At 53.7% G+C, this 23,493-nt stretch overlaps 1 protein-coding gene across 1 annotated transcript; it reads left to right on the top strand.

The window, feature by feature from the left end:
• The first annotated feature begins 12,655 nt into the window (after nt 1-12,655).
• On the top strand, nt 12,656-23,132 carry SEMA6C (semaphorin 6C). Its single transcript, XM_044239198.1, has 19 exons — nt 12,656-13,115; nt 13,912-14,083; nt 15,485-15,602; nt 15,897-15,960; nt 16,119-16,175; nt 16,510-16,611; nt 16,842-16,932; nt 17,145-17,264; nt 17,432-17,520; nt 17,838-18,055; nt 18,536-18,667; nt 18,954-19,106; nt 19,329-19,502; nt 19,792-19,938; nt 20,212-20,289; nt 20,421-20,476; nt 20,659-20,703; nt 21,073-21,168; nt 21,610-23,132. The coding sequence occupies exons 2-19, from the start codon at nt 13,966-13,968 to the stop codon at nt 22,656-22,658; spliced, it is 2,907 nt and encodes a 968-aa protein (XP_044095133.1). The 5' UTR covers nt 12,656-13,115; nt 13,912-13,965; the 3' UTR covers nt 22,659-23,132.
• The last annotated feature ends 361 nt before the right edge of the window (nt 23,133-23,493 follow it).

Below are 23,493 nucleotides of genomic sequence, written 5' to 3'. Positions count from 1 at the left end.
TGATGTCATTAACTTAATAGAAATTAGAAGAATAATTAGAATAAAGGGAAGTTTAGATTATATCTGATAGGAGGGCCGAAGAGGCAGAATGAGAAGGATGGGTTCAACTATCTACTAGGCAGAGATGGGGAAGAAGTGCTTCTTCTGACAATGGGAATTAGCATAAGCCATTCAACAAATAAAGGTAATGTGTGGGGGGCACCTGGGTGGCTCAGTGGGTTAAAGCCTCTGCCTTCAGCTCAGGACATGATCCCATGGTCCTGGGATCGAGCCCCACGTTGGGCTCTCTGCTCATCTGAGAGCCTGCTTCCCCCACCTCCTCTGCCTGCCTCTCTGCCTACTTGTGATCTCTGCCTGTCAAATAAATAAATGAAATCTTAAAAAAAAAAAAAAAAAGTAATGTGGGTCATACTCAGGAAGTGCTGATTTATTCAGTATGTCTGCACCCCGGGCTGTTTGAGAAAGAAGTGAAGGAAAAGCAGATCGTGGTAGGTAAGCTTTAACAGATTGCTCAAGCATTCCCACATCTGTGGGCAGTAGGGAGACATTCGGCATTTCGGATGATCAGGGGAGAGATATCAGGAGCTCGGTGGGAATGGGTGTGAGGCTTCATTAAGTTTTTAGCTGTGGGAGGGCCTGCTGGATCAGGGTTTAGCTTGCTTCAGCACAGGATGAGGCCTGATGAGAGACCGCGGGTTTTGGTAGTTTTACAAGAAGCTGCAGCAGAAGGGGAAGAATTGGAACCATTGGCCAGCTGGCAAAAGTTGAAGAGTAACGTTCAGAAGTAGAAGCCATCCTCACAGCTTGGACGCCACAATCATGGGTTCTGCCTCTTGGAGATAGTAGTTGAGTCTTAGCCCCTTCCTTATTCCCATCTCTCACCGCAGGGTCTAGCCCCAAGTGCCCCTGATACAACCTAGACTGGGAAATGCTGACAACTCCTTTTGTTTGTTTGTTTGTTTTTTCCTGACAACTCCTTTGAGGAGTATGATGGTAAGGGGATGAAGAGCAAGCTACTTTCCAGGTAGCTTAAGGGGGTGGGGAGCTGGCTGAGAGAGGGACATTTTTCTTTTTTTAAGATTTTATTTATTTATTTGAGAGAGAGACAGTGAGAGAGAGCATGAGAGGGGAGAAGGTCAGAGGAAGAAACAGACTCCCCGTGAAACTGGGAGCAGGATGCAGGACTCCATCCCAGGACTCCAGGATCATGACCTGAGTCGAAGGCAGTCACTCAACCAACTGAGCCACCCAGGTGCCCTAGAGGGACTACTTTTATCTTGGGGTTTGAGGACATTTGTAGGCTGAGCGGAAGGAGCAAGTGGAGAGGAAGGCTTCCAAAGTGCAAAGGAGAGGGAATGGCTGAGGAGCAAGGTATGGGGGCAGATGGAAAAGAGTGGACTGGAGTTCCGGAGAGGAAAGTGAGGAGAGACCAGAGCTCACATTTGTTGAGTGCACTCTGCCTCATGTTATGTAAATACCTCATAACTCTCTGGTACCCTTATGAATTAAATGTCGCGTATCCTTTTTGCTGATGGGAAAAGCCTGAGGCTTTGAGAGATTAGATAACCTGTCCCCAAATTCTAGAGCTAGTTAAGTGGCCAACAGAGGGCCTTGTGTGCTTCCCCAACCTGGGCCTTTCCCGCTCATTACCTCATGAGATTATGAGGCAGTGAGTTCGACTTCATAATGAATGTGGCATCCTCTTCTGATGAAGTCACTGATCCTATGTCCTACGGGACAGTCGTAGGTGACACTGCCAAAACAACAGGGATGGCAAGAGTCCTTTTTAAAAGAAATGTGCGATCCGATTGAAAAATAAGGGAAGTGTGAATACAGGAAGATGCAACTACAGTGATACTTGCTGAATCCAGAATGCTGCTCCCAAAAAATTCCTTAGGCACTGACGTCCTGGCTTCTCCTTGAGTCTGCCCCTTGCTCTCAGCTCTGTCTGCTCCTTGTACAGGAGATCTGTTGCAATTCTCTCGGTTCCTCCAATACTCACCCTGTGTGGTTGCTGTCCCTCTCCTTCCACCTTGTCCTGTGTTCTAGACTTTGCCACTTCTTGTTTCTCTGCCTGGAACACTTCCCACACACATCTCTTCTCTTTCTACTCAGCATTCAGGTCTCTGTTGGGTAGTCAAATCTGTGGAGCCATCACGAGTCCCTAAATCGTATTAGACCCCTCTGATACATAGTCCTTTAGAACTGTCTACCTCCCTCTTAGAATGAATCCCTTTGCTATAATTTGTGACTTGATTAACTATATCCCCACTAGCCTATAAACTCCAGGAGGGCAGAGCTGACGCCTTAGAGGCCACAGAGTGCCTGGCACACGCTGTGCTCAAGCAATATTGGCTGAAAGAATAAATTCAAAACGCATATCAGAACCAGGAGATAAGGGGGAAATAGTAGCCACATAACAGTCACAGGTTATATTGTGCATTTAATTCATTCATGGGCAAGTCTTTCTCTTTTTTTCTCTTAATCTATACCCATTTTGAGTAACCTCTGAACCCACAGCATATAATTAGCAGCAGATTGAAAGAGGAAAAAGGAGGGTGCCTGGGTGGCTCAGTTGGTTAAGCAACTGCCTTCAGCTCAGGTCATGCTCCACAGGGAGTCTGCTTCTCCCTCTGACCTCCCCTCTCTCACTGTCTTTCTCTCAAATAGATAAATTATATATATATATATATATATATATATATTTGTTTTTAAGAGGAAAGAGGAGCTTTTGAAGCAAGAGCACTGATAACAATGAAAATTCACACAGATCAGGGTGCCTGGGTGGCTCAATCCTTTAAGCATCTGCCTTTGGCTCAGGTCATGATCCCAGGGTCCTATGATGGAGCCCCACGTCTGGCTCCCTGCTCTGTGGAGAATCTGTTTCTCCCTCTCACCCTCCCCCTGCTCATTCTCTCTCTCTCAAATAAATAAATAAATATTTTTTAAAAGAGAGAAAATTCACACGGATCAAAAGAGGGGACTAGGAAAACAAAAAAGGAGACAAATGAAAACTAGCTTTTGTGGCCATATAGAACAGGAGCACATAGTATTAACCATCTATATTCTAGACTTTGGTGTCCTTGCTGTTTTCCTGTACAATTAAGTTCACAGTGTTTCTTCTGAGTAAGGAAACAACTTGTTAAGTGATGGCACCTTAAATGTGTGAAACATTTTTGGATTTATGAAACATTTCACCTGTATTACTTTACTTGAGCCTGTGAGGTAGGCAAGCAGGGAAAGTGACCACTCACAGATGGCAGATGCAGCCTTAGAGAGAAGTGATTTATCCAAAGTCATACTCTACAGCTCAGTCTAGGTATTAATGACCCAGTCATGGTCTTCCCGCTATATATAATCCACAGGAAATTAATAATACCTTTTTTTTAAAAGATTTTATTTATTTATTTGACAGAGATCACAAGTAGGTGGAGAGGCAGGCAGAGAGAGAGAGGAGGAAGCAGGCTTCCCGCTGCCTGATGTGGGGCTTGATCCTGGGACTCTGGGACCATGACCTGAGCTGAAGGCAGAGGCTTCAACCCACTGAGCCCCCCAGGTGCCCCTTAAATGAAAATGTTTAATTAGATAAACTTAACTGGATAATTGGATAAATTTCAGTTATCTGGGACAATATGCAGAAGGGAACATTCCTAGGCTTCTGTTTAGCTGAAATTGCATCATGGTTAAGATCAGTACTCTCAAATCATTTCAGGGAGAGAGAGTTCAGTGTCATTTGAAGCAGTCAGGCAAGACTTCAATCTGACATAGCTGGAAGTAGTTCACATCTTTGATGCTTTTATTCCTTCCTCCATGCACCAAATGCCAGGCATCATGACTAAGTGCTGGAAATACAAAGGTAAAAGACAAGCTTCTTGTCTTTACACTGAGTGGTAAAAACCTATGGAAAATCCAAATGGAAGTATCCAATAAGCAGTTGTAAAAGTGAGTTTAGAGCTTAGGAGAAAGACCCAGGTGGAATAGGTAGATTTTATGAGAAATACATAAGTCTTTTTTTTTTTTTTAAGATTTTATTTATTTATTTATTTATTTGAGAGCGCATGATCAGGGAGAAAAGCAAAGGGAGAGGGAGGGAGAGAATATTGAGCAGACTCCATGCTGAGCATAGAGCACATCTTTGGCTGATCTCACCACCCTGACATCATGACCTGAGCTGAAACCAAGAGTCTGATATTTAACTGACTGAGCGACCCAGGCACTCTGCATAAGTCACTATTGTAACATTTGGTGCGGGTTATCTTGACCAGTGAGAATGTGTAGAGCAAAAAGAGATGGCTAAGGACATGACCCTAGGGAACATCAACATTTAAGGAGAGTTCAGAGAAGGCTGAGAAAGAGAGGTCATACTAACAGAAGTGAAGTCATTCATTCATTTAAAAAATACAAATTAGGGCACCTGGGTGGTGCAGTCGGTTAGGTGTCTGATTCTTGGTTTCCACTCAGGTCATGATCTCAGGGTTGTGAGATTGAGACCCACCTCACGCTCTGGGCACAACGCTGAGTCAGCTTGAGATTCTCTCCTCCCTCTGCCCCTCCCACTTATGCTCTGATTCTAGTCTACAGTGAGTAAAATACTTTTAAAAAATTTTTAATTAAAAAAATATATTTATTAAGTTCTTAGTTTCTGTCAAGAGGAACTACCCAGGAGCCAAAAGAGGAGAGCATTTCAAGGAAGGAGGGGTTACTGGGGTCAAAGGCCATAAAGAAGGCAAAAGGATAAAGACGGAAGAGCTGTTCACTGAATGTGACAGGGAGGTCATTAACAGCCTTGATGGGAACAATCTCAGTGGATTAATAGGGATAAAAAATAAGATGATTGAGGGGCGCCTGGGTGGCACAGTGGGTGTGCCACCCACTGTGCTTCAGGTTCAAAGCCGCTGCCTTCGGCTCAGGTCAGGATCTCAGGGTCCTGGGATCGAGTCCCGCATCAGGTTCTCTGCTCAGCAGGGAGCCTGCTTCCTCCTCTCTCTCTCTGCCTGCCTCTCTGCCTACTCGTGATCTCTCTCTGTCAAATAAATAAAATCTTTTTTAAAAAAATAAGATGATTGAGAAGTGAATAGGAATAGGGAAATGGGTACAAAGAGTATAGGTGGCTATGTAGTTCAGCTGTGAAGGGAAGAAAGAAACCGAGTGATAGGTAATTACAGACAAGGATCAAGGGAAGTTGAGAATTTTTTTTTTTTTAAGTACACGAAATCCTTGAGCATGTGTAGATACTGAGGGGAAAATGTCAGTAGGAAAAAGAAAGGTTAAAAATGAAGGAGAGAGGTGCCTGGGTGGCTCAGTGGGTTAAGCCTCTGCCTTCAGCTCAGGTCATGGTCTTGGGGTCCTGGGATTGAGCCCTGCATCGGGCTCTCTGCTAGGCAGGGAGCCTGCTTCCCCCTCCCCCTCTGCCTGCCTCTCTGCCTACTTGTGATCTCTCTCTCTCAAATAAATAAAGAAAATCTGAAAAAAAAAAATGAAGGAGAAAGGGGCACCTGGGTGGCTCAGTTAAGCACCTGACTTTTGCTTCAGCTCAGGTCGGGCTCTCAGGGTCCTGAGCTCGAGCCCTGAGTAGGGCTCAGGCTGAGGTCTGCTTGTCCCTCTCCCTCCACTCTTCCCCCTGCACCTGCTCTCTCTCTCCCAAATAAATAAATAAATAAAAATCTTTTATTATTTTTTTTTTAAGATTTATTTATTTATTTGACACACAGAGAGACACAGTTAGAGAGGGAACACAAGCTGGGGGAATGGGAGAGGGAGAAGCAGGCTTCCCACAGAGCAGGGAACCCAATGTGGCAATCGATCCCAGGACGCTGGGATCATGACCTGAGCTGAAGGCAGATGCTTAACGACTGAGCCACCCAGGCACCCCAAAAATCTTTTTTTTTAAATGAAGGAGAAAGGATTTGAAGACATGTGGAATAAGGCCCCAAAGTAGGAGATGGGACAGATTTAGGCGACCAATGTGTTAATTGTGAACACCTGCTATGTGTCAGGCACTGTACTAAGTGCAAAATGCAAAGAGAGATAAGCAACACAGCCTAGCTAGGCCCTGTGTGCACAGAGCTGATGGTAACGTGGGAAGGTGAACCTTAGACAGGCAACATGGGTGCCTCATTTACTGGGATGACAGAGATGCGAGGATGCAGCTAAGTGCATCTGGAGAGGGCCCAAGTGGTTGGTGGAATTCTCACATTACTACTGTTTTCTCTGAAGACGCATGTGGGTTCTGCTGAGATAAGGGAAGAAGTAGTAAGGAAGAAACTTGAGGAATGAGGTGGAAGTTTGAAATAACTACTTTTAAGGAGTGGGAGAGGGTGATTTTCTAAGCTTAGAGACCCTGAATTTATTAAAGTCTCCAATCTGTGGGATTGTGGGATTTTTCTCCATAAGACATTGAGGAGTAGAACAGAGTCATTTGGATTTGTCCTTTGAAGGAGTTCATCCATTTCTTTCCATACCCAGTGCCGCTGTCCTTACCTGACTGCCTCTGTCCCCATATCCTCAAACACCCTATTTTCTTGCTAGTAGGTTTCCTTGTCTTCTTGCTAAAATAAAGCATTTTGACAGATAATAACATTATTTGAGAACTTTAAATAACATCCTATTCCTGGGGGCGCCTGGGTGGCTCAGTGGGTTAAAGCCTCTGCCTTTGGCTCAGGTCATGATCTCAGGGTCCTGGGATCAAGCCCCGAATCAGGCTCTCTGCTCAGTAGGGAGCCTGTCCCCACCCGCCTGCTTCTCTACCTGATTGTGATCTCTGTCAAATAAATAAATAAAATATTTTTTCAAAAAAACCATCCTATTCCTGTCATATTATTTTAACCTACTCACCTCAGTGTTCCAGGCCTTCCATAATTTGTCTCCCTTTTCCCTTTCCTCTGCTTGTAACTAGTGTCTTTCTTATATTACTCATACCCAGCCTTTTGCTATCCATGCTTCAGGTTCAATGCTTACCAAGTACAAACTTTTGTTTAAGCTGTGTTACTCTTTGGAACATTTTCTCCTTTCTTTTGCACCAAGCCAACTCCCACCAAAATTCTCCCATCCCCCATGATAAAATGTATCCAACATCTTTCCTTGCAGTAATCATGAAAAAGATTTATAGTTTATTCTTCATTTAGAAATCATACTCAACCTTCCTTACTTTCTTCCTTTCTTGAGACTTGGTATTGCATTTTAATCGTTTAGTGCATATAAGTTTTATTTTAATTCAAATAGATGGCCCCTGCCCCGAGATTTTATTTTTGGATTGCCTGGCTGGCTAGGTTAGTAGAGCATGCGACTCTTGATCTCAGGGTCATGAGTTCAAGCCCCACACTGGGTGTGCAGACTACTTAAATAATAAAAATAATTGATTAGTTAAAAACAAAGTTTTCTTTTTTAAAAGATTTTATTTATTTATTTGCACACACAAAAGAGAGAGCGAGAAAGCATGAGCAGGGAGGAGAGGGAGAAGCAGGGAGTTCAATGCAGGGCTTGATCCCAGGACCCTGGGATCATGACCTGAGCCAGGTGCCCCAAAAGATTTTATTTTTAAGTAATCTCTACATTCAATATGAGGCTTAAACCCACAACCACAAGAGTCACATGTTCTACCTATTGAGCAAGCCAAGCACCCCAATGGCCATTTTGTTTATTTTTTCTTACCTTCGAGATTTCATTTTTTTTTTTTTTTAAAGATTTTACTTATTTGAGAGAGAAAGAGCAAGGACAAGCAGGAGGAGGGCAGAGGGAGAGGGAGAAGCAGACTCCCTGCTGAGCAGGTAGCCTGACAAAGGCTCCATCCCAGGGCCCCAAGACCAGGAGTCAAAAGCCCCAAGACTTTGAGCCAAAGTCAAACACTTAACTGACTGAGCCACCCAGGCACCCCTTTCTGTGTTTGTTTCTATGAGTTAGTGGAATAGCTGCTACTCTTAAACTTAAAGGGATGGATTTATGTATGGTCATCATTTGTATAGACTGTGTGCCTGCTGACTTATGCTGGCTGGCTGGCTGGAGTTGTGGCTGTCATGGGCTGGTGGTCTTGGGGCACTCCTTCTTGGGGCTGCCCTGGTGGGAGAGTGGATGGTCATTTTTTTGAAGACTGGGACCACATCCCACAGTGGATTGTACCTGAAGTAAGTGTTAATACTTATTGGATGGAACTGAGATTTTAGTTGGGCCCTAAAATTTTAAATAAATTACACCTCAATCTCCATTCACTAATCTATTTAATAAGCATATAGTTGATTACCCAAGTCCTTGCTAAGCGCTGGGGAGATTTCTTTCAACCTCCAAGTGCCTCTATATTTTGAGCTGTCTTTCTCCCAAAACCTCTTTACAACCTTTAAAAAACTGAATTGCCTTGGACCCAAGACCCTCTGTAATTAGCCTTATGTAAGTATTGTTCTATTGTTTCTGATTAGTCTCACTATTTCACCTGGTCTTCCAACTCCAAGTCTGTGTGTGTGTGTGTGTGTGTGTGTGTGCGTGTGTGTGTGTTTATATTTCTTGGTTACTTGCTTTGAGGCTTAGCCCAGTCAGCGATGCTACCCATCCTGATCTCCGTTCAGTAAAGACTGGCCATAAGTAGCAAACCCCTGCCCCTCCCCTCTTCCAGTCCAGAGACTAGTATGTAGGAGGAGGGGAAAGGAGGTGCCCACTCAGATAAAACTATCCAAGAATGCCAATATCTCCCAGGCCACCCACTATCCTGGGAATTTTGAGAACGTCTTTTGTCCCAGCCCCCACGCAGGGAAAAATCTAGGGAGGCAATACCAAGGTGGGAGCCAAGCAGTGTTGTCTGAAGTAGTCTCATTCTCCCTCCCTGCTGACCTTCCCAGAATCAAAGGGTCTTTATGGAGGGTGGAGATGGAGAAGGAGCTATTTTGCTGTCTGAAGAATCTCCAGGGCCCTCTGAAGGAAGATGGAACAACACTAATACTGTATCTGGGAGCCAATCAGGCTATGTGGGGTTGGGACAACTGGTCACTTTCCCTCTTTGGAGTCTCCACATTACTCCTCTTTCTGTGTGATTCTCTGAGTCAGTTTGTCCCAATCTCCACATCTCTCTTTTGGCTTGAGCCCCACTCACCTGTCCTCTTCCATCAACCAACAGCCTGATTGCCAGCGACCCTGGCTTCCTGGCTCCCTAGTCCCTGGCCTAGTGGCCCAAGCCCATGCTGCTCTGACAGTTAGGGTTAGAGGGGAGGAGATGATGGGGACAAGAAAAACCTCCTGGTGACATCTACTTTTCCTTTCCCAGGCCTCAAGCCCTCACGTGCATGCTAGGCCTCCCTTATTGGGGGTCATGATGAATACAGGGAGGAGGCATGTGGGGAGACATAAGGAGGTTGAAGTAAAAACAGTAGAGAGGAGGGACAGAGGGTTGGGGCAGAGTAGAGGTTCAGGGGGGAGACTCTCAAAGCGGAAGCAGGATAGCCAAAGCCCCTGGGGAGCAGGGAGGGAGGGAAAGTGGCTCTGACACCTCAGCCCAGCCGAGGTCTCCAGGTTTTTCGTCTGTCGCTCCTTCCAGCTTCTCTTCCTCCCTCTCTTGTGAGATTTCTTCCCGAGGCCTCTCCATTTTAAAGCATGTGATCCCCTCCGTCCGAGTCTTAGCGACGGTCCTCGGGTCTCTCCATCTCGCGCCTGGCTTGGGTCTCAGGCTGAGCCTCCCGGCCTGGCCCTCTCAGTGGGCGGTGCCTCTTGCGCTCCGCCCCCAAGAAGGACTACTGGTGGAGAGGTGTCGAGAAGGCGGTGTCCAGACAGCTTCTGAGAGCCGGACTGGTTGCGGTGACCCAGAGGCGGGTCGGAGGCGGGGCCAGTCGGCAGGCGGGCGGGGCGGCTGGGGCCCGGCCCAGAGCCCCGGGCGGTCGCATTGTTTTCCTGCGCGGAGCCGCGGCAGGAGTGGGGGCTGCGACTGGGACCCAGGACTCGCCCGACCCGACTGCGCCCGCGAGGTCGGATCCGAGCTCCATCCCATTCGGACGCTCGTCACGTCTCGCCAGAGCCCCAATCACGGATTACGAACTCGGCGCGGTGCGGGGCCGCTGCCCACCCGCTGCGATCTTGGTCCCGCTGACCCGGATCTCCGGGCAAGTACCCCGGAGCGGGGATGGGGTTGCAGGGAGGCGAGGAGGACCCGGGGCGCCGCAGGCTGGGGACAACCTTCCGAAGTGCGAGAGGGACCCGGGAGGGTGCCAGCGCGCTGTGTGCTTGCCTGACGGAGAGGGTCAGCGGAATTGGGGTGCACGGAGGGAGGAGGGGACCGTGGCCGAACCCCGTCAATGCACTATTGGGCGCAGGGTCCGGGCGCCTCTTCCCAGCAGGTTTCTCCGAGCCGCGTCCATTGCGTTGGGGAGCGCGAAGGGCGATTATTTAAGGCGCGCACCGTAGAGAGGGTGGAAAATCTGGTCCCTTGACTCCCCAGCAGGAAAACTAAGGTTCTGAGACCCGCGGAGAACTGGACCCTCTCGAGGTCCCTGCAGGGATGGGAAGGGGGACGCGTCGTTCGGACTTTGGTGTGACGCCTGCACCTCTGTCCTTGTGCAAACGGGAGTCTGAGCACCTCTCAGGGGGTTGGCTTAGGCAGAGTGGGGGAAGGAGGGCCCCCCAGAGAAACAACAGTCCCCGTGCTCTCCTCCTTCCTTCACCCCACTCGCCCCGGTGCTTTGTTAGACCGGGGTCTCCGAAGGAGAAGAGCCTGGCTGGCGACTGCACCTTGAGCCCGAGGACCCCGCTCAGCGCTGGTCCCAGGCCTGCCCTCCTCGGTTCCCAGCCTCTGGCCCTGTTTCTCTGGCCTCGGAGACCCGCCTCCGCTCCTCAATCCCCGCTCCCATCCCCACTCTGTCTGCGCCCGCAGGCCCCTCCAGCCCCTCCTCCCGCTAACGTGGCTCTGGGACCCGGTCCCGGCCCAGACTCTGCTACCCGCCCCTCTTGGAGCCCCAGATCCAGTGAAGGGGAGACACGTCGAGCCCCTGGCCCTGGTCCCACCTTATGCCAGGGTCTAGACACCTGGTTATCCTCGTTGGGGGCTGGGTAGGAAGGAGGGTAGGTTAGGAGCCAGGGGCTGGGGGTGGGGGAAATGTCTTGGAGAAGGGAAGGCGCCTTCAGCCTGTTCCTCGAGGATTCTTCGAGAGCCCCTCACCCCTCCTATGTCTCCTCTACTCCCCCAGAGGAAGGTGGACTGGGGTGGGCAACCAGCCTGAGAGCTTCCTGCTATTGTCCCCAGCCCAGTCTCCCCTTCTCCATCCCTTCCCCAGCCTCCCCCAAGACTCTGCTTATGACTCTGGCTATGACCTGGCCACTCCTCAGAGGTGGCTGCAAGGGCCGGGAGCAGAGAGAAGGGCTGTTTCCTTTCCCAGTAAAGGGAGGACCTTGGAGGAGGAGATAGAGACAGCCAGCACCCCCCCTCCCACAATTTTCCTCAGATGGGAGATATTATGCAGCTGGGGTTGGTCCCAGCGGAGTAAGCCTTTCCCCAGGCCTGGAGTGGGATGGGGACTGCTTAGATACTGCTTCTCCAAAAACAGATATGGGAAGCCCTCTTAAAGATATATTATACTTAAGTCTAGGGGGCCAATGCAAAGGCCAACCAAGTGTTTTCAGAGGCTGGACTAATCCAGTCTAAGTTGGGGGGTGGGGTGCAGAGACATTGGGTGGGAGGGAGGCAGGACCTGCTCTCTCATGGAAGAAGAAAGGGGCTGGGGGTGCTTGCTATCAGCATTTTGCCTAGAAATGAAGAGCATGTAAATGAAATGCAAATTAGCCTCTATTGTCCCCAGCTAACGCGCTTTTGCGAAGAAGCCTGCTGGATTCTGAGGGTTTTAATGTGGGAGTGGTCATCCTGCCCCCACAAACTCTCCCAGTTAACCTTTTCCCCAGGACTGGTGGAGCAATTCCAGGAGCTTCTGGCTAGGAGTCAGCCCCAGCCCCTGCCCTCACATCTTTAGGCACAAAGCGGCCAGCACCTTTGCAGTCAAGCTTAATGTCAACTCCCCCTCCCACCCCCTCCCACACACACTCTTCCAGGGCAGCACATCCCCTACCCTGGCCTCAGTAGACTTCTGAATTTTCACATTTTCTTTTAAGGGATGTGGTAAAGAGGTGTAGCTAAGCCTCTTCCCTCCTGTCCTTTCTTCCATCAGGTCAGAGGTCTCCTATCCCCCTCAAACCCCCACAGGAGTCATCACCCCAGGTAAGGAAAGGGCAGCAGCTCCTCAGGGCAGGAGATGAAGCTGGCATGGCCTGGGAACAGGAAGAGGGTCTGGCTGTTCTCCCCACTTGCCAGAGACCAAAGTTGTTTCCTGGGTGAAGATCCCAGTTGCCCAGGGCAACTTGGAGGGGGAGGATAGGAGACAGGCTGTGTCCCTTTCTCTTCCCTTGGGACCAACAGCATCCGGAAACATGGCGGGGGTGGGGGGGTGGGGGGTTTGTGTGCGCAGTTAGGGAGGCTTGGCCTTTCAGCAGCAGGGGGTCATTAGTTAGCAGATGACTGCTCTGTCCCTGCGGGGGGTGGGGGGGTCATCATTAGGTGTTCCTACCCCTTCCCCTCCTCCAGCCCTCTTGGGACCCCATCTGACGTCAGCCTCCCCACCAGTGACGCTGAACTGGGGGTGGGGTACACTTGGGTCCTGGCTTCAAGAGTGGAATTGGGGAGACGGAATGGGCTGGTCCTGGAAGCCCAGGGTTGCTTGTTTAGGGGACATGGCAGGATGAGCACCTAAGGATGGGTGAAGAATAGCAGTCTGTTCATAGCAAGAAAGGATTCTCACCCTTCCTGCCCTGATTTTGGAGCGGTTGAGCCCCTCACTCCAGTTCTAGGGGAAGGAGGGCAGGAAGCTGGTGTACACCTCCCACGGGGTTCCACCTGGGTCAGCTGGGGGTGGGCCATGGTGCTGATTGGTGGGAAGGAAGGCTGTCTCCCGTCCCTTCGACCATATCCATCTTTTCCTGGACTTTGGGCTACCATTGCCTGCCTGTCGTTGAATTATTTATATTTCCATTTTGAGGCAGCCCGAAGAGGGAAGGAAGGGAGAGAGGGACATACATGTGCAGCCGTTTCTCCTCGCCAGGACAGCCAGTTCCCTGCCTGGTTCCTCGTAGTGGGGTGGTTCTCCTCTTCCTCGGCAAGTGTGAGCACTGGTTCTTCGGAGCCAGGAGGGAACAGGGGGCTAGAGAAGCTGGGAGGGGGCACAGTGGTCAGGCAGACAGCTGCAGCCAGAGCTAAATTTAGCCTCTGATCTGGTTTTGATGCAGATTCATTTTTGGCTAAGGCAGCCCCCCACCACCACTCTCCTCCCCACCCAGCTTCTCCCCAGCAATGGGAAGATCCCTTGAACCATGAACTTAGACCAGGATGTTGACCCCTAGGTTTCCTCCCCCAACTCTGTTCTTCCTCACCCCTATCGAGGGTGATAGCTTCCTCGCAGCTGCCTCTGCCTGGGCACAGTGCCTGCATGGCTCTCCCAGGGTGCCGCAGGGGTCTGTGAGGGAGGGGGAGGCAGACATAGTGCCCTCTTCCTCCTCCCAGTGCCAAGGAGTCACTATTTATAATTTTAAGCCTTTGGTGTCTAATTATAACTGAGAAGGGGTTAGCAAGGGGAGGGGCCAGGAGGTGTCACCTACCGAATGTCCCAGGCCCAGTCAGGAGAGAAGAGAGGAGGCTGAGTGAGAAGGCTTGGAAGGGGAGCGGGTGTGTCCTGTCCTTACCTGGGGTCACGCCTGCAGGCCTCACACTAGCCAGTCGGCCAGTTGGAGAGAGAAACGCCCTGAGTGACAGTGACAGCTGGCTGGGACCGAGGCAGTGCCAGAGAAAGGGTTGTTTCCCCCAGCCCACAGGGTCTTCTGGGGATAAATCAGGGGAGCAGCCTGCCAGTGTTAAGGGTGAAGGATTCAGCCCCGTCCCCACTCTTCTCTGTCTCCTTCCAGGGCTGGCATATGGGTGAGGGGGCACCCCCTGGGGCCTGAGCTGCCCCGCACAGGATGCCCCGTGCCCCCCACTTCATGCCTTTGCTGCTTCTGCTGCTGTTGCTCTCACTTCCCCACACCCAGGCGGCCTTTCCCCAGGACCCCCTCCCTCTGCTGACCTCTGACCTGCAAGGTGAGTGACCTCGGCCCACCCCCCTGTTGTGTGAGCTCAGCACTCAAGACCCCAGCAAGGGAGGAGGGAGGGTGGGAGGTGAGGTACAGGAAGATAGGCAGTGGAGGGAAGTGGACGATGGAGAGGAGGGCAGTGGAGAGAAGTGGATGACGGAGAGGAGGGGGGCACTCAAGCCTGTCGCCCATCGCTGCTGGGCCCACTTGCTGCACTCTGAGGCCACACTGTTGCGCAGGGGTTGACAACACAGACCCAGCCAGGGGGTTGACAACCCAGCCGGACCACATACTTTAGCTGGTTTGAATCCTTGCCCAGCTGCTTGGGAGCTGCAGGACCTCGGTTGAGGTGGTTCACCTTTCTTTGCCTCGGTCTCCTCATTTGCAGAATGAAGATAACAGATAGTGTTCTCCCTTATTAGAGTTATTTAGGGATTAAGTGAGGGCATCCTCGGAAAGGGCCGAGAACGCTGTCTGGCACACACTCAATGCTTTCCGTGTGTTTGCTATTATTATTAGTTACACAACGAAGGCTTGGGGCTGGTTTGGTGATGCCCCCACACCTCTCACCTCCCTCTCCACCATCTGTGCCACAACTAAGCTGGGGTCCTGCTGTAAGGGAAACCATACATCCACTTTTTTTCTGAGAAGAAAAAACTTTATTTGCAAGTTCCTGTTGTATATGTAGGATTTTGAGTAATTCTAAGGATGAGGGTTGGGGGATAAGAGTAGCACTTTTGTGTGCCAGACGCTAGCCTAAGCACCTTGCAAATGCTAAGACATCAATCCCTGTACTCTGAGCTCCCTTGGAGCGCTGAAGATCTTGGTCGCCATGGTCAGGCCCATGGTCAGGCCTGTGGATGCCCTGTGGGTCAGGGGAGGCTGGAACCGGGGAGGGCTGAGGTGGTCTCTGAAGAACCTTAAGGGCTGGGAGAAATGGAGTAAGTGCTCCAGACAGGACAGCGTTCGATGTGGGAACTAGAGAGGAGCACTCGCCACACCGCCCACCCCGCTCACTGCCCCCTCCAGAAGGAACGGAGTTCAGCTTTGGAGTCAGACAGATCTGACTTGGAACCCCAGTACCTGCCACTTCCAAGCTAATCGAGCTATGTGAATTCCTTAATGGCTCAAGGCCATAGGCTTCTCATCTGTAAAATGGGGCCACTATTAGTACTTCCTTCACAGAGCTGTATTTAAATTAGGCGATTCTCAAGTACTAACAGGGTGGTTGGCAGAAGTTAAGTGCTCAGGGTGAGCAAGCATTATTTAATAGTTGTATTGATAGCTTTACCTCACAACTCACCTCGCTCTTCCACAACGTCCATAGCTGAGGTTTGTCTTGTTGGGAAGGATACTGAGGAAGGGAGGTCTGGCTGGCCCTCATCCCCCACATCTCTGTGTCTTCCAGGTACTTCCCCATTATCATCCTGGTTCCGGGGCCTGGAGGATGATGCTGTGGTTGCAGAACTTGGGCTGGACTTTCAGAAATTCCTGACCTTGAACCGGACCTTGCTAGTGGCTGCCCGGTAAACTGACCGTGGCACAGTTGTGGGGCCAACATGCATGCTCCTGAGCAGCCATGGGACCTGCATGGCCACTGCAGTATCTTGCAGGGGACACATGCAGGTGTACAAGCCATGGGACATGGACATGCTTGGACCCAGGGCACAAATGCCAAGGCATGGAGTAAGGGGGAGGACAGAGGGCAGGAGGTCTGCACTGTTTGTCTCTGAGCTGCTGAACCTGAGCAGGGTGGGCGCTAAGGAGCTCAGGTGGGGTGCCTTACCTTGGCTCTGATCCCTCCTTACCTGTCTCTTCAGGGATCACGTTTTCTCCTTCGATCTTCAAGCTCAGGAAGAAGGAACAGGACTGGTGCCCAACAAGGTGAGGGGCGTGTGGGAGGAGATGCAGGCTTGGAGATGAGGCTGGGAGCGGTCTGGTGAGGATAAAGCAAGGGGGGACGAGGACTCCAAAAGGAGCCATAATGTGAGGGAACCTCCAGGTTGCCCCATGGATGTTCCCTCCTTTACTTGTCCCTTCAGTATCTGACATGGCGGAGTCAAGACATGGAGAACTGTGCTGTACGGGGAAAGCTGACGGTGAGGAGTGGGATGAGAATTCTGAGGGGAGAATTTCCTGCCTCCAGGCTCTGTCCAAGTGGTCCTGCACTGTGCCCGCGTTCCCACCCACTTCCATCTCAGGACACGGGGAAAATGTGCAGGAAAGGGAATGAATGATTTTCACCTTCCTTCCCAGAAAAGTGAGGCTCCAGCAGGCCCAAGAATTGGCCTGAGGTTGCGGGGCAGTGATTAGCTTACTTGGGACTTTACCCACATTGCTATGACTGGCTGCGGGGAGGTGGCCTAACGTCCTGGGCCCCCTGTCCCAATCGTAGGGACTCCTGTTGCTGACCTAGAATTTTGGATTCTCTAGGACGAGTGCCACAACTATATTCGTGTTCTTGTTCCCTGGGACTCTCAGACACTCCTTGCCTGTGGAACGAATTCATTCAGCCCCGTGTGCCGCAGCTATGGGGTACAAAGGCGGAGGCGGGTGGCAGTGGGGTCAGGATGGGAGTGGGAAGAGAACCCAAGATGGGCGACCAGTTTGGTGGGGACGGGCCAGCCACGGTGGAGAATTGGGAGTGCCGGGCGCAAGGGTCCAGAAGGGGTGGGGGAAAGAGGCAAGAGGACATGAGGGAGTGGGCTGTGGAGCCAGACTCCAAGACCCCAAGGATTCCAAGAACCTGCTCCTTCTGCCTCCAGATAACTTCGCTGCAGCAGGAGGGTGAAGAGCTGAGTGGGCAGGCTCGATGCCCCTTTGATGCCACCCAGTCCAACGTGGCTGTCTTTGCAGGTGTGCACCTAGGCGTGTAAGAAATGGGCCTGTGGCAGGAGGGGGCTCCGGCCTTAGCCTTTCTTCTGATTTGGTCTTTGCCCATGTTCCCGAGTGCAGGGTTGAGCTGGGGACAGGGTCAGGCTAAGGGAGACCCAAGCCTTGGGTTAGGCGACCCCAGAAGAGCCAGATCCTTGGGTCCTCACCTGACCCCACCCTACCCACCCCTCCAGAGGGCAGCCTTTACTCAGCCACGGCTGCGGACTTCCAGGCCAGTGATGCTGTAGTTTACAGAAGCCTCGGGCCTCAGCCCCCACTCCGCTCCGCCAAGTACGACTCCAAGTGGCTCAGAGGTCAGGGCCGGGCCTCGGGGATGTTGGCTGCTCGTGGGGAGGAGGTGCAGGGGAGGGACTGTGGCAGGGAGCGGGCAGATGGCCGCTGGTACGGTTCGTGTTTGCCAAGGCAAGAGGCTGCGTGGGGCCAGGTGTTTCTGAGCACACCATTCGGTTTCCCCTTTCAGAGCCACACTTCGTCCATGCCTTGGAGCATGGAGACCATGTCTACTTCTTTTTCCGGGAGGTCTCTGTGGAGGATGCCCGGCTGGGAAGGGTAAGGAGGTGGGCCCCAGTGGGCGTAGCTAGAGAGTTCTGCTTGATCCTGAGAAGCCAGTCAGAGTCAGGGGAGAGCTGCTGAACCCCATGTCCACCACACAATCCCCTGGACTCTGAGCCCCAACTTGGAGTTGCCCCCATATCCTGCTGTGTCCCTCATCCTTGACCCAGTCTGATCTACCACACTATACCCTTGCTTTGCTGTGGCCCCGGCATCTGTCCCTTGGTGCTCCCAGATACCCCCAACACCCGCATCCTGCCCCGCTGGCCCTGAGGCCCTCACTGTTCTCAGCAACCCCTGCTCTCCTCCCCCAGGTACAGTTCTCCCGAGTCGCCCGTGTGTGTAAGCGTGACATGGGTGGCTCGCCTCGGGCCTTGGACCGCCACTGGACATCATTCCTGAAGCTGAGGCTCAACTGCTCTGTCCCTGGGGACTCTACCTTCTATTTTGACGTCTTACAGGCCTTAACTGGGCCTGTGGACTTGTATGGCCGCTCCGCTCTCTTTGGGGTCTTCACCACCCAGACCAATAGGTTAGTACTAGACTAACCAATGTGGTCCAATTTGTCCTTGTCCCACCAGCGTCTAAGCTCCCCTCTTTTTTATTTATTTATTTATTTGACAGAGAGAGGTCACAAGTAGGCAGAGAGGCAGGCAGAGAGAGAGGAGGAAGCAGGCTCCCTGCTGAGCAGAGAGCCGGATGCGGGACTCTATCCCAGGACCCTGAGATCATGACCCGAGCCGCCGAAGGCAGCGGCTCAACCCACTGAGCCACCCAGGCGCCCCTAAGCTCCCCTCTTAAAGCGGCCCGTTGCCCCTACCTGGAGTGAAACTCCCTTCAAAGCCAGCTTGCTGTTCTGACCTTCTTTCTCCCAGCATGGCCTCCAGGGGGCTGTCTCGCCCTCTCAGGCTCCGCCCCCTAACATGGTGCTTAAAGTTAGCTGCTGTCTTACCTGGGAGGACTGTGTGATCCCTTCCAACACCTAGCCCGCATCTTTTTCTGGCTCCTTCAGCATCCCTGGCTCTGCGGTCTGTGCCTTCTACCTGGATGATATCGAGCATGGGTTTGAGGGCAAGTTCAAGGAGCAGAGGAGTCTGGATGGGGCCTGGACACCTGTGTCTGAGGACAGGGTTCCCTCCCCCAGGTACCCAGGATGAGAGTGGTTTTTTTGGGGTTGGGGCAGAAGCAAGAAGCGAGTTCCAACATGGGATTATGAAGAGAGGGTCTGTGGGATTATGGGGAGAGGGCTCAGCGGGCTGGCATGGGACTGGTGAGCTGCAGAGAGGGGGGGAAGCAGTAGTGTGAACGTCCGTGTAAAGGGAGAGAGCAAGGGTTACCGATCGTGTCTGAGAGCAGTTGGTGGGGGGCACAGAGCCTAACTGAGCCCTGGCTCCCTGTCCTAATGCTGCCCCTTCCCATGTTCCTCCCAGGCCAGGATCCTGTGCCGGAGTCGGTGTGGCTGCCTTGTTCCCCTCCTCTCGAGACCTACCTGATGAAGTCCTGACCTTCATCAAGGCTCACCCGCTGCTGGACCCCGCTGTGCCACCAGCCACCCATCAGCCTCTGCTCACCCTCATCAGCAGGTATGCTGCTAAAAGAAAAACTGCTGACCAACCCCCATGCCCCAGCCACTCTCCTCTGACCTCACATGGGTCAGTCACATTGGTGAGAGGAGGGAGAGAGGTATGAAGGAACGTCTGGGAGGGGAGAAGGACCCAGGAGTGCGCACCAGGATACATGTACTGTCCTTGAGACACTCCGGATTCCACCAGTCGGGTGGCCCTGACTGAGGCCTGTCCCTCCAGGGCCCTACTGACCCAGTTAGCTGTGGATGGTAGGGCTGGTCCCTACAGGAACACCACAGTCCTGTTCCTGGGCTCCAACGATGGGACCGTGCTGAAGGTGCTGCCCCCAGGGGGACCCTCGGGAGGACGTGAACCCATCCTGCTGGAGGAAATCAATGCCTACAGCCCCTCCAGGTGAGGCCTTGGTCTGGCAGTGCTCCCCGCCCCCCACCATCACCCTGCAGAGCAGGAATGGGAAGTGAGCTGGTAGACTGGGATGTGGGGATGTGGTGGGGACTCCAACGCTGGCTTCCACGTGGCCGAAGCTATAGGGTAGAGGGGTTTGGTAAGAAGCTAGATAGTGTGGTGGGGCAACACTGGGAGTTGTAGTCTTGGGCACCTCCCCACCTTCTGTTCTTTAACTGACCCAGGGAAAACGGAGCCTCCCCTGCCCCATCTCTGATTCCTTCCTGCCTCACCCTAGGTGCAGTGGGAAGCGGGCCACCCAAATGGCACGGCGGGTCATAGGGCTGGAGCTGGACACTGAAGGTCACAGGCTCTTTGTGGCTTTTTCTGGCTGCATCATCTACCTCCCTCTCAGCCGGTGTGCCCGGCACGGGGCCTGTCGGAGGTGAGAGGGGCCTGACCCCCCCAGGGCCAACAGGAGCCCGGGAACACAGGCATGGGGGAAGGTGTGTCAGGGAAATGCAGGGTGTGGTTGGGAGGGAAGGGTGCGCTGGGCATTGTGCAGGTGGGCAGTGCCCAGGGCCTAGAACAGGCATTGGGACAGGGCAAGATGGGAACATGGGGCCAGGGGCCTCCTGCAGGCCAGGGTGAGAGCTGGAAGGGCAGGGCCATTGGATGGGATTAGAGCGGTGAGCCTCATATGACTCCATTTCCCCAGGAGCTGCCTGGCTTCTCAGGACCCATACTGTGGATGGCACAGCTCCAGAGGCTGTGTGGATATCAGGGGACCTGGTGGGTAAGTGAGGGGCCCCCAAATCTCCCGAGGAGAAAGTTCTGTTTGCCCCACTCAAAGAAGCAGCTCAGGGCCAGGGTGGGGGCTGGGGGCAAGATATGTAACCACCCTATGCTACCTCCCTCTCCTGCTAGGACTGATGTAGACCCAGCTGGGAACCAGGAATTCACGGAGCACAGCGACTGCCAAGGTAAAGAGGGCTGGGACAGCCATAACCATAGCTGCACAAGGCCGTGACAGCCATCAGCTACAGCCCAGGTGTGGGCTTATGTACTTCTGTGGCAGTCGCCCCCTTCGGTTCCTCATGAAGCTACCACCCCGGCCCCCTCACCCCCCACCTCCATCGTCACTCTCTGCCTTACTTCTTCTTAGATGGAGCTACTGGGAGTCAGTCTGGCACAGGGGATTCTGCTTATGGTGAGTCTGCCTATCCCAACGCCATCTTCCCTTGCTCGGCCCCCACGCACCCACGTCTGTGCTCCGTGGCGGCAGCAGACAGCTGCCCACACACACTGGGTCTCAGATGAGGGCCGGCATATTCCAAACAGCCCGCATAGAGCTCGGTGCTTGGCACACAGTAGGGTGCTTAATAAATAGTTTTTGAAGAAAATACATGAAAGAATGTCCTGCATGGTGAGCCTTTCCCCATGCCCAGAGGAAAGTAGAGGCTGGAGTTCTGGACCTTTGGGTTCCAAAGTGGGGGCAGGGGTGGGGAGGACCCACTGAATGGGTGTCAGAGGTAGAAAACAGGAGCCTCACTGGCTCTGACCTGGTCTCTGTCACCAGTGCTTCTGGGTCCTGGCCCTTCCCCTGAGACCCCCAGCCCCCCCAGTGATGCCCACCCCTGGCCCCAGTCTTCCACTCTTGGAGCTCACACTCAGGGTAAGGGGGCTGGCTGGGAGGGATCGGAGTGAAGTGTGGATCTGGTGAGTCTTGAAGAATTCTAAGCCCCTCACTGACCCGTTTGGTGCTCACTAATGCCTGTTTGGAGCTTCCTCTCCCCAGAGCTGGGCTGCTTAGACCCACCGCCTTCTGCACTGGCAGAGTTTGGAACTCGCTCTAGGCATGGCTACAGGGCCTGGAGCTGGGATGGGTACTCCCCAGGCCCAAGCTCTAGCCTGTGTGTGAGGTCTAGTGTGGTGGATTGACTGTGTGTGTTGAGCGCGGGGGTAGGGGGGTGGGGGGGTGTCTGTGTCATTATGAGGAAGGTCAGCCCGTGCTGGAGTGAAGCTGAGCAGCAGGAGCAGAGAGGTGAAACTCGAACTTGCCCTACCATGCCCACCTACCTTGGCTGAGCCTCCCTCCTTCCCTCTCGGTCAGCAGGCGTGCGCCGGGACCTCCTCCCAGCCTCAGCCTCCCTCTCCGTCCCCATCCCACTCCTCCTGGCCTGTGCTGCTGCAGCCTTCGCCCTGGGCGCCTCAGTCTCTGGCCTCCTGGTCTCCTGCGCCTGTCGCCGAGCCCACAGACGTCGGAGCAAGGACGTCGAGACTCCGGGACTCCCGCGCCCGCTCTCCCTTCGCAGCCTGGCCCGGCTGCACGGCGCGGGCCCAGAGCTGCCGCCGTCCAAGGACGGAGACTCGGCACAGCCGCCCCAGCTCTACACCACCTTCCTGCCTCCCCCCGACGGCGTAGCCCCGCCGGAGGTGGCCTGCCTGCCCACGCCGGAGTCCACGCCCGAGCTGCCCGTCAAGCACCTACGCCACGCTGGGGGGCCCTGGGAGTGGAACCAGAATGGGAACAACGCCAAGGAGGGCCCCGGCCGCGCGCGGGGCGGAAGCGCAGCGGGAGGGCCAGCACCTCGAGTGCTGGTGAGGCCACCACCACCCGGCTGTCCCGGGCAGGCTGTGGAAGTCACCACCCTGGAAGAACTGCTGCGCTACCTGCACGGCCCACAGCCGTCCAGGAAGGGGGCTGAGCCCCCGGCCGTGGCAGCGTTGACCTCGCGGGCGCTCCCACCAGAGCCGGTTCCCACCCCCGCCCCTTCCCTCTTTGCGGGCTCCAGCCTCCTCCCCCGGGAGTGCGGTCTGCCTCTAAGGCTGGACGTGCCCCCCGAGGGCAAGTGTGTGGCGCCGTCCACCCGGCCCGCCCTCTCCGCCCCTGCTCCCCGGCTAGGGGTCGGAAGCAGTCGGAGGATGCCCTTCCCCACGCACCGGGCGCCCCCTGCCCTGCTCACTCGGGTCCCCTCGGGGGGGCCCTCCAGGTACGGCGGGGGTCCCGGGAGACATCTCCTGTACCTGGGCCGGCCGGAAGGGTATCGGGGCCGCGCTCTGAAGAGGGTAGACGTCGAGAAGACCCGGCTGCCCCCGAAGCCTCCCCTCGTCTCGCCCTCTTCCCAGCAGGCTGTCCCCAACGGCAGCCATTTTAACTTTTAAAAGGGAGCTGCGCCAAGTCCTCGGATGGCGCCCTTGAAGCCCGTGCCCTCAAAGGCCAAGAGCATGGACGCATCTCCAAGGACAGAGGCCCTCCCTCTCTCCGTGTTCCACACCTCCAGCCTTCCTGGACTCTAAGAGTCTCCCGGGGTCCCAGCCCGCCTCGGGTTTATTTATTGACGTCTTTCCCCCTGTCCTCGAGAGAGGAGTGGGAGGTGAGAAGCTCGCCCCCTCAGTGAGCCAGCTTTTCGGGGGGAACTGGCGCACTCCCACTCCCCCCTCCCTCAGCCAAGCTGCCTTAACTCGCCCCTCCGGGCTTCCTCCATAGACTGGGCCGCGGGCGGGCCGCAGGGCGGATGGACAGACCGACGGGGCTGGGGCCGCGCGCGCGTTGTGTACAGAGTCCTCGGGCCTCCCGGGACGTGCCTCCTCCTACTGTGTAGGAGCCTCCGCTTCCCAATACAGCTGTGTCCCCGAGCCGTGCCTGACTTTCCTAGCGGAGGGGGCGGGGCGGGAGCCGGTCCGCTAACTAGGCGCCTCTGCCCCCGAATCTCTGCCTTCATCTTGGCCTTGCATTCTCTCCCGAGTAATTGGGATGGCTGCGGTCCCACCGGGGTTAATCAGGAAAGGTTTCCTGAAGGAGGCAAGCGAAGAAATGGTGTGTGGAGATGAACCAGGGCCCAGGAGACCCACGGCAAAATTTAGGTGGGGTAGGGAGGGCACCGGAGCACGTTTCTGGATCAAGGATGTTTTCATAGCCTGTTCCATGGGGTTGGGGGAGGGTATTTTTTGAGAAATAAAATGAAGCTGCAGCGCAAGTGGTTTAAGTTTCACAACA

The sequence above is a fragment of the Neovison vison genome, chromosome 2 (assembly GCF_020171115.1).
Source record: "Neovison vison isolate M4711 chromosome 2, ASM_NN_V1, whole genome shotgun sequence".
Lineage (NCBI taxonomy): Eukaryota > Metazoa > Chordata > Mammalia > Carnivora > Mustelidae > Neogale > Neogale vison.
Note: the sequence above shows the minus strand (reverse complement) of the source record. Positions and strands in the feature narration are given on the sequence as shown.

What these genes read in the sequence shown, in the direction of transcription:
- SEMA6C (XM_044239198.1), top strand. Translation starts at nt 13,966, where the DNA reads ATGCCCCGTGCCCCCCACTTCATGCCTTTGCTGCTTCTGCTGCTGTTG. An exon ending in CTGTACGGGGAAAGCTGACG is followed by an intron (nt 16,176 to 16,509) that starts GTGAGGAGTGGG and finishes TGGATTCTCTAG; the next exon opens with GACGAGTGCCACAACTATAT. An exon ending in CTGCTCACCCTCATCAGCAG is followed by an intron (nt 19,107 to 19,328) that starts GTATGCTGCTAA and finishes CTGTCCCTCCAG; the next exon opens with GGCCCTACTGACCCAGTTAG.